The 10501-nt window shown below is 40.7% G+C and overlaps 1 protein-coding gene across 6 annotated transcripts; it reads right to left on the reverse strand.

Annotated features, from left to right (window-relative positions):
• Positions 1–1136: 1136 nt before the first annotated feature.
• Positions 1137–5107, reverse strand: tmed8 (transmembrane p24 trafficking protein 8). 6 transcript variants are annotated; one of them, XM_041855124.2, is made up of 7 exons: positions 4687–5107; positions 4032–4078; positions 3573–3675; positions 3258–3354; positions 2985–3081; positions 2453–2746; positions 1137–2284 (listed from the first exon to the last, which is right to left on the reverse strand). In XM_041855124.2, the coding sequence occupies exons 4-7, from the start codon at positions 3300–3302 to the stop codon at positions 2067–2069; spliced, it is 654 nt and encodes a 217-aa protein (XP_041711058.1). In that variant the 5' UTR covers positions 3303–3354; positions 3573–3675; positions 4032–4078; positions 4687–5107; the 3' UTR covers positions 1137–2066. The 6 variants fall into 6 exon arrangements, with proteins under 6 accessions (XP_041711058.1, XP_041711056.1, XP_041711057.1 ...); XM_041855122.2 differs by having other exon boundaries at positions 4631–5107; XM_041855123.2 differs by having other exon boundaries at positions 4628–5107.
• Positions 5108–10501: the final 5394 nt, after the last annotated feature.

The following is a 10501-nucleotide window of genomic DNA, read 5'->3' on the forward strand; positions in this document are numbered from 1 at the left end:
CGCCTTGTGGTTGGATGCCGAGCAGTTGCCATACCAAGCGGTGACGCAACCAGTCAGGATGCTCTCGATGGTGCAGCTGTATAACTTTTTGAGGATCTGAGGACCCATGGCAAATCTTTTCAGTCTCCTGAGGGGGAATAGGCGTTGTCTTGCCCTCTTCACGACTGTCTTGGTGTGTTTGGACCATGATAGTTTGTTAGTGATGTGGACACTAATTAACTTGAAGCTCTCGACCCCTATACTCCAAAATTACTCAATATATGCTTTCAGTTGAGGGTTATGTAGCACTCAGGTTAACACACCAATGCTTTCACATAGCCAGCCATTAGTGTAATTAATATATATATATATATATATATGACCCAAAAATCGTTGATTGATCTTGAAAGATAATCATTGGCCGAGACCAAGCTCTCTATACCTTACTACTTCATGGGAACATAAAGCAAATGAGCTGTAGAAAATGTAAAACACCATAATGCAAATGAGAATTTTTCTTCTTAATTGTGATTTTTTTTTTTAAGGAAAGCTTATAAGAAACAGAACTGCATACAGTACAAAGCACAGCAAACATTGGAAACTTATTTTCAGTTCCTTATATTTTAGCAGCACAATTCATATGATACATGGAAACATGCACAACACAGATGGATGAGGTACCAAAACATTTTGGAACCACGTATGGGCGGCTATAATCAAATTTAGAACATGATTAGGTGCATACAGAGCTACAACACAGAAAAGACACACACTCAAAATAATCTTCCTTTACAGAGATCTGTGCATAAAATTGTACTTTAAAGGGACGATCCAAATCATACATTTACACTGAACAAAAATATAAACGCAACATATAAAGTGTTGGTGCCATGATTCATGAGCTGAAATAAAAGATCCCAGACATTTTCCATACGCACAAAAAGCTTATTTCTCAAAAATGTTATGCTAAGGACTATTTATGTCAGTAATAAAGCCCTTTTGTAGGGAACAACTCATTCTGATTGGCTGGGCCTGGCTCCCCAGTGGGTGGACCTGGCTCCCAAGTGGGTGGGCCTATGCCCTCCCAGGTCCACCCATGACTGCGCCCCTGCCCAGTCATGTGAAATCCATAAATTAGATGTATTTCAATTGACTGATTTCCTGCTATGAACTGTAAGTCAGTAAAATCTTTGAAATTGTTGCATGTTGTGTTTATATTTTTATTCAGTATAGAAATATATTCAATCTGTTAGTATCTACAATAGTCTTATGCTATTGTCCACAAAGATCTACCCAACGCCTGACAACCAGCAAACTAAACAGGGACTTGGCAATGTAAATATTGAACCAATGTAACATAATACAAGCTTTTTGTGATAGGGGATGGCTTTTATTTGTGTCATAAAAGACAGGCTGTGACAATTTGCTTTAGCATTGGACTCGGAGCAACATTCAATATACTTTCATTGACAATCATCACTCATTCTAATCACAGTATGCAGAAAAACAATTGAATTGTTGTGCGGAATATTGGTTTAACTGCAGTTGGATTATCATACAAAAAATATTTAAGGCAAAAAAGCGACATACATGAAGTACACATTAACGTTATATGATAGCAAATAATGTGTAGCAAAAAATAAAACAAAATAATATTTACAGTTCTTTGGCGCACCTCTCCTGATTAAGCTTTCCACCTAGCAATCATCTTTTTATCAGTGTTCCTTGATTGCTGCCGCCACAGAAATGTTGTGTTTGATTAATATATACTATATATAAAATATGTTTAAAATATGGGCAATTTGCCTTAACTCACTGCACATAACTTTTAAACAGAACATGGCACAAACACAAGGCTTCGTCAAATCTTGCTCTATAAACACTAAAACATATGAGCAAAATGTCCCACTTCATAATTCTCTGGTCCTCTCAGATTTTACGTGTAGCCTAAGAGCGAGCAACACCAGCTGATTATGATGAAAAATATATGCACCTATAATTAACCATAACATATTCTATGGAATCAAAAACAGATATAATTCTTGGAAGTCATACATTCATATGCAATAGTTGACGGTTACAGCTCCTCAGGCACTGTAATACACTCTGTAGTACAGAGTCTTATTTCTCCATAATGAGTAGGAGTTATCAAACTTCAGAAGGTAAGTGCCTTCTCCTGGATACTCGTGACTACCACCTTGCACTGCCATGTGACTGTCCTGACGATACACAGGTAATATTTCCCCTAGGTTGGAGTTAGCCAATGATTTAGACCCCTTCTCAACATCCCCTGTGTTGACAAGTCCTGCAGGAGACAACACAAATGGTCTTCAAGACAATTACAACCTCAACTAAATGAATGAGAAGTTATTATTAAAGATACTCAAATATTTTCAAATAAAATTGAGATTATGAATTATTAAATTAGTTTGGAACTAAACAAATTTCAAAACAAGAGGAGGTGCCTACTGACCTTCTAGCTGATCTTCCTCCTCTTCGTCATCACTGGATTCGCTGATGTGGACCGTGATGGCCCGGTTGGTGACAGGGTTCCAGTCAAAGTAGATTCCAAAGCCTATGTCATAGCTATCTGTGGCAAACTCCCAGCACACCCGCTTTCCCTCAGGAACAGTGGGCATATGCACTGTCATAATGTTTCCTCGGTTCACTGTCACCACACTGTCCTTCTCCAGTCGCAGCTTGGACTTGAGCTCCTTCATCGCCATGGACGTCCACGTGGAGGGAGGCTTCAGCGGTGGCATTTGGGCTAGAGCACAACCATAGACTATATGTGAGGACAACATGGGAACCAAACATGAGCAGAGTGTGTTGAAAAATGTGTGATATTGTTACTCAATTCGAGATCCTTTGTCAAATATATATTTTTCAGCATGCTCATTATTTTATTAAGTTGCCATACAGACATCAGACTCCAGAACATGGTTGAAAGCTATGAGTTCTCTTTAGTGGCAGTGGGTGTTAAACACTAGACTAAAGTGTCTCACCTTTTCTCTCTCCAGGGTTCTGGCTATTCCCACTGCTGTTGTTCTCCTCAACATCTCCCCCCATGGCCTGCTGCCCGGCAGGAGACTCCTGATTAACCTGAAAACACACATGCGAGCGTGAAACAAGCATATAGGTGCTTGCAGTATTTTCATTTCATTGCCATGTATTTAATATAATATGCCATTTAGCAGACGCTTTTATCCAAAGCGACTTACAGTCATGCGTGCATACATTTTTGTGTATGTACTTTTTTATGTGGACATTATGTTTACCTCAGCTGGTTGGTTGGACCCATCTGTGTCATTGGTTCCATCCATATCAGGGTTACTTATGGGGTGGTTGGAGTTAGAGAGGCCTCTGCTCTGGAGCCTGTACACAGACAGTATGACCATTCTGACTTTTAAACACAATTCAACATACAATACAATTGTGCAATGTAAGGCATACATGAAACAGGCAATGCATTACAACTATCCAACATTTTTAGGATGTATTTAAATTGTATTTAGTTATAGCATATTGCAGGAATTAAGTACAGTAGCTATAAAGCAAAATATCAAAGTAGGAAGCAGGAACAAGTGAGTTACCCGTCTAGCAGATTGGTCTCCGACGTTATCCCAGGGAAAGAGCAAACCAACAACACTGTCAATCTGGATTGATGCTCTGAAGTAGCCTCTAATTTATCCAGCTCTAAAATGAATGCATAAACACCTTTCAGTCTCGCTCTAAATAGCGTACTGTATGAAGTCCCCAACCCCCTCTCTATCCCTCCCCTTTCTCTTACACACACACGCACACAGACATACTTCAGCACTAATGCCGCGTTCAAAACAACTTGGAACTCGGAAATCGCTGACTCCAGTGTAGTCAAGACAACTGGAAACTCAGAAAAAAACGAGCTGGGAAAAATAGTTTTGAACGGTCATCCAACTCGGAATTCGAACCTCTTTCTAGAGCTCCGACCAGATCATCACTGCAGTCATTATTTGACTTCGTATTTTTCCGAGTTCCGAGTTGTCTTGAACGCACCATAAAGTGCAGTTTACCATCATATTAGAAGACACTGTCAATCTGTCTGGAAGGCATTCAGATCCTGTATCATCAAAGAAAACGAAAAGACACCAGAATTAATTTTCACCAACGTAAAAACAAACAGAAAAGCTGTTCTTATTTTTGTGGGGGTGTTATGTGTGTATTGATATTTTATTGCTAGATATTGCTTCATTGTTGGAGCTAGAAACATTTCGCTGCATCTGCAAATCTGTGTACGCGACCACTAAACTGATTTCATTTAGATAGCTAACTTCAAAGTCCGACTGGTTCGCGCTTGGTTACAAAGCAACATTCCTAGATAGCTTCTTGGTCACATAATTGCAACAGATTTCAAACCAATTTCATTGCAGCAGCTAGATGCTAAAATGTAACAACTCAAGATACATTGTATCTGCTACTAGCAAGCTGCTGTCCCCGCTGCGCAATGACTGCACCCACTGGCCATTCTGAGCTGTGCGCTAGCTAGCTATAGGTACCTAGCCAGCTGAGCTAGTCGTAAACGTAGGATCATCTGACATTCTTTGGAATCGTTATGCATTTCGACATCATCATGTTGTAACTAGTCAACAAGTTATAAATAAATACAAACTACCAGAGATAATCATGCAATAATGATTTGTTGGATTCCTGCTTAGTAGCTTCAATTACCGCTGTAAATCAAGCAATAATAGATAAGTACTTCCGGGTCATGGATTTTTGGAATCCTTTAGAATAAAAGTCCCATCCTGTATATTTTGTAAATTAATAATTACAGTAGGGCAAAAAAGTATGTAAAATGTGCACAATTATCGATATATTTTATACTATAGTTATCACACAACGAATAATTAAACGCATTTCTATAAGATATGTAATTTGTAAAGCCTAAATGGTCAACAATGTTTTTTGTGTGTACTATAATTTATTGCTCCATACAAAATTATCTGTACGTTGTGTCGCTGTAAAAAGGGGGGGTCCATTGTACTCAAGAGCCCTTCAAGTTCGCAAATCCACAGTTTACACCCAGAGGAGCGTCGCTGCTCATTTGGCGGCCCTTATAGAGTGGCCCATCAACTTACAAAGAACAAAAATATAAACGCAACATGCAAACATTTCAAAGATTTTACTGAGTTATAGTTCATATAATAAATCAGTCAATTGAAATACATTCCTTATGCCCTAATCTATGGATTTCACATGACTGGGAATACAGATGCATGTATGCTGTTGGTCACAGATACCTTTAAAAAAAGTAGGGGCGTGGAACAGAAAACCAGTCAGTATCTGGTGTGACCACCATCTGCCTCATGCAGCATGACACATCTCCTTCGCATAGGGTTGATCAGGCTGTTGATTGTGGCCTGTGGAATGTTGTCCTACTCCTCTTCAATGATTGTGCGAAATTGCTGAATATTGGCGGGAACTGGAACACACTGTTGGTCCAGAGCATCCCAAACATGCTCAATGGGTGACATGTCTGGTGAGTATGCAGTCCATGGAAGAACTGGGAAATGTTCTGCTTCCAGGAATTGTGTACAGATCGTTGCAACATGGGCCCGTGCATTATCATGCTGAAACACGATGGCGGCGGATGAATTGCACGACAATGGGCCTCAGGATCTCGTCACGGTATCTCTGTGCTTTCAAATTGCCGTCGTTGTCCGTAGCTTATGCCTGCCCATACCATAACCCCACCGCCACCATGGGGCACTCTGTTCACAATATTGACATCAGCACACCGCTCGCCCACACAACGCCATACCCTGCCATCTGCCCGGTACAGTTGAAACCGGGATTCACCAGGATTAAACGTAAATTCAATAGTTGTTTCATATTGGAACAGACAAAATTATGTATCTACCAAAATTATCTACTCACTAGAGTCCATAGCATACAAAACAGATGAGTTTGAACAAAACGTTTGCGTGGGCCCCTGGACACTATATGGTACAAATATAGCACTGTACAGGAAAAAACTAAATCGATTGTGTCCATAAAACCAGGTTTTGTCTGGTCACTTTAACTCTCTGCTGACTGACTAATTCAGGACTATACCATAACTATTTTAGCTTACTCTTTGTTTGCTTCCAGTGTGAAAAAGACAAACATTTCCACTGCATTTCAGCCCTGCCACAAAAGGACCAGCTGACATCATGTCAGTGATTCTCCCATTAACACAGGTGAGAGTGTTGACAAGGACAAGGCTGGAGATCACTCTGTCCTGCTGATTGAGTTAGAATAGCAGACTGGAAGCTTTAAAAGGAGGGTGGTTCTTGAAATCATTGTTCTTCCTCTGTTAACCATGGTTACCTGCAAGGAAACACGTGCCGTCATCATTGCTTTGCACAAAAAGGGCTTCACAGGCAAGGATATCGCTGCAAGTAAGATTGCACCTAAATCAACCATTTATCAGATCATCAAGAACTTCAAGGAGAGAGGTTCAATTGTTGTGAAGAAGGCTTCAGGGTGCCCAAGAAAATCCAGCAAGCGCCAGGACCGTCTCCTAAAGTTGATTCAGCTGCGGGATCGGGGCACCACCAGTGCAGAGCTTGCTCAGGAATGACAGCAGGCAGGTGTGAGTGCATCTGCACGCACAGTGAGGCGAAGACTTTTGGAGGATGGCCTGGTGTCAAGAAGGGCAGCGAGGAAGCCACTTCTCTCCAGGAAAAACATCAGGGACAGACTGATACTCTGCAAAAGGTACAGGGATTGGACTGCTGAGGACTGGGGTAAAGTCATTTTCTCTGATGAATCCCCTTTTCGATTGTTTGGGGCATCCGGAAAAAAGCTTGTCCGGAGAAGACAAGGTGAGCGCTACCATCAGTCCTGTGTCATGCCAACAGTAAAGCATCCTGAGACCATTCATGTGTGGGGTTGCTTCTCAGCCAAGGGAGTGGGCTCACTCACAATTTCGCCTAAGAACACAGCCATGAATAAAGAATGGTACCAACACATCCTCAGAGAGCAACTTCTCCCAACCATCCAAGAACAGTTTGGTGACGAACAATGCCTTTTCCAGCATGATAGAGCACCTTGCCATAAGGAAAAGTGATAACTAAGTGGCTCGGGGAACAAAACATCGACATTTTGTGTCCATGGCCAGGAAACTCCCCAGACCTTAATCCCATTGAGAACTTGTGCTCAATCCAAGAGGCAGGTGGACAAACAAAAACCCACAAATTCTGACAAACTCCAAGCATTGATTATGCAAGAATGGGTTGCCATCAGTCAGGATGTGGCCCAGAAGTTAATTGACAGCCTGCCAGGACAGAATGCAGAGGTCTTGAAAAAGAAGGGTCAACACTGCAAATATTGACTCTTTGCATAAACTTAATGTAATTGTCAATAAAAGCCTTTGACACTTATGGAATGCTTGTAATTATACTTCAGTATACCATAGTAACATCTGACAAAAATATCTAAAAACACTGAAGCAGAAAACTTTGTGAAGACCAATACTTGTGTCATTCTCAAAACTTTTGACCACGACTGTAGTACAACAAACTTACCAACTGGCGCCGCACTTGTAGCCTTCACGCTGTTCCTATAGTAACCAACCTGGGGAGGGTGTCCTATTTTTTAGGCTCCACTGATGAACATTATTATAAAAGGAAATAACGTTTGGCCACAGAACAATGAGTGTAGTTATAAAAATCTTTGGTTTTCTTTCTCAAGAGGCAAGATATTTCAGTGGACTTTAGTTTATTTCCCTTTTAAGAATAGTTCATGCTTTAAATACAAATTGTGAAGATCAACTGTACATTTATGTACAAGAAACAATATTCTCTATTATCACATAAATTACAATTCCCATTACAAACAGTTAAATATTTTTGTATTGAACCATTGTCCAAAACAACTCAGGTGTGCAGAGCAAATTTAAAGGCTGCATTATCACATCAACTATCTCCAAAATAAGCACATAGGCCTACAAACTAGACCAATATTGCAAACATGGTCATGATATTATAAAGACCAGACAGCACAAGCCGATTTAGGAAAATGTAAAGTAAAATTTGTGAAATGAAGTTTCACACGGACATTTGAAAAATGTAAAATTGAGAAGCAGCCTACTTCGCACATTAAAGAACTTGCTACACAGGCAATTATACCGTACTACTGCAGCCTGCAATTCTCTTATAATGTATTTCAAAAAGTCACTGAACAGCCATAATCAGGAAAAAGTCTAACACCCCCATTGTACTGGTAACAAGTGACCTTCACATCACTTGTAATTAAAAGTGCAGATGACCTATATATTTTAACCGCAACACATTCCACAATGCTGAGACTCTTTTAGGATGCTCTCTGCAAGAAATGTTACATATAACGTTATAAAGCTCACACATACATATCCACATATGCTAAACTTTACAAAATGTTACGGGACATACACTTCAATAGCTTACGGCATCTCTGGTCGAGATAGTAGTGTTATTTGACACCAGGTAGGATAAGATAATGTTGAATATGACAAACTACAGACATGCTGTAATCACGATTGTTAAAAAAAATGATTCAATGAAATGCTGAGCTTCCTGACACCAGTCCTTATCTCTGTCCCTTTTTAGGATATGGTACATTACTATTACCGTTATGGAAAGATTCTCAACATTTAAAACTATCCAGTCCTATCCTTAAAGCAAAGGTAGTCAATTATGATCTACAGTAGGGAGGGACATATGACAGTGACCTCTGACTCTACATTAAGTGCTCCTACGAGTCCCTCTATCTAACATAATGGTAGTACAACAGTATATTACCATGAAGGCACTGCAGGGGAAAATGTGCTAGGAAGGTAATACAAGCTGATTCACACTAGTTCAAACTGCCACAAGTCTACGAGATGAATTGTGTTTAATTTACACCAGCTCTGACTTTTCAGCGCCATTACATTTTGGCTATATACTCCATCCTGTATACAGTGAGGGAAAAAAGTATTTGATCCCCTGCTGATTTTGTACGTTTGCCCACTGACAAAGAAATGATCAGTCTATCATTTTAATGGTAGGTTTATTTGAACAGTGAGAGACAGAATAACAACAACAAAAATCAAGAAAAACGCATGTCAAAAATGTTATAAATTGATTTGCATTTTAATGAGGGAAATAAGTATTTGACCCCCTCTCAATCAGAAAGATTTCTGGCTCCCAGGTGTCTTTTATACAGGTAACGAGCTGAGATTAGGAGCACACTCTTAAAGGGAGTGCTCCTAATCTCAGCTTGTTACCTGTATAAAAGACACCTGTCCAAAGAAGCAATCAATCAATCAGATTCCAAACTCTCCACCATGGCCAAGACCAAAGAGCTCTCCAAGGATGTCAGGGACAAGATTGAAGACCTACACAAGACTGGAATGGAGACCATCGCCAAGCAGCTTGGTGAGAAGGTGACAACAGTTGGTGTGATTATTCGCAAATGGAAGAAACACAAAATAACTGTCAATCTCCCTCGGCCTGGGGCTCCATGCAAGATCTCACCTCGTGGAGTTGCAATGATCATGAGAACGGTGAGGAATCAGCCCAGAACTAGACAGGAGGATCTTGTCAATGATCTCAAGGCAGTTGGGACCATAGTCACCAAGAAAACAATTGGTAACACACTACGCCGTGAAGGACTGAAATCTTGCAGCGCCCGCAAGGTCCCCCTGCTCAAGAAAGCACATATACATGCCCGTCTGAAGTTTGCCAATTAACATCTGAATGATTCAGAGGAGAACTGGGTGAAAGTGTTGTGGTCAGATGAGACCAAAATGGAGCTCTTTGGCATCAACTCAACTCGCCGTGTTTGGAGGAGGAGGAATGCTGCCTATGACCCCAAGAACACCATCCCCACCGTCAAACATGGAGGTGGAAACATTATGCTTTGGGGGTGTTTTTCTGCTAAGGGGACAGGACAACTTCACCGCATCAAAGGGACGATGGACGGGGCCATGTACTGTCAAATCTTGGGTGAGAACCTCTTTTCCTCAGCCAGGGCATTGAAAATGGATCGTGGATGGGTATTCCAGCATGACAATGACCCAAAACACACAGCCAAGGCAACAAAGGAGTGGCTCAAGAAGAAGCACATTAAGGTCCTGGAGTGGCCTAGCCAGTCTCCAGACCTTAATCCCATAGAAAATCTGTGGAGGGAGCTGAAGGTTCGAGTTGCCAAACGTCAGCCTCGAAACCTTAATGACTTGGAGAAAATCTGCAAGGAGGAGTGGGACAAAATCCCTTCTGAGATGTGTGCAAACCTGGTGGCCAACTACAAGAAACGTCTGACCTCTGTGATTGCCAACAAGGGTTTTGCCACCAAGTACTAAGTCATGTTTTGCAGAGGGGTCAAATACTTATTTCCCTCATTAAAATGCAAATCAATTTATAACATTTTTGATATGCGTTTTTCTGGATTTTATTTTTGTTATTCTGTCTCTCACTATTCAAATAAACCTACCATTAAAATTATAGACTGATCATTTCATTGTCAGTGGTCAAACGTA

The sequence above is a fragment of the Coregonus clupeaformis genome, chromosome 29 (assembly GCF_020615455.1).
Source record: "Coregonus clupeaformis isolate EN_2021a chromosome 29, ASM2061545v1, whole genome shotgun sequence".
Taxonomy (NCBI): Eukaryota; Metazoa; Chordata; class Actinopteri; order Salmoniformes; family Salmonidae; genus Coregonus; species Coregonus clupeaformis.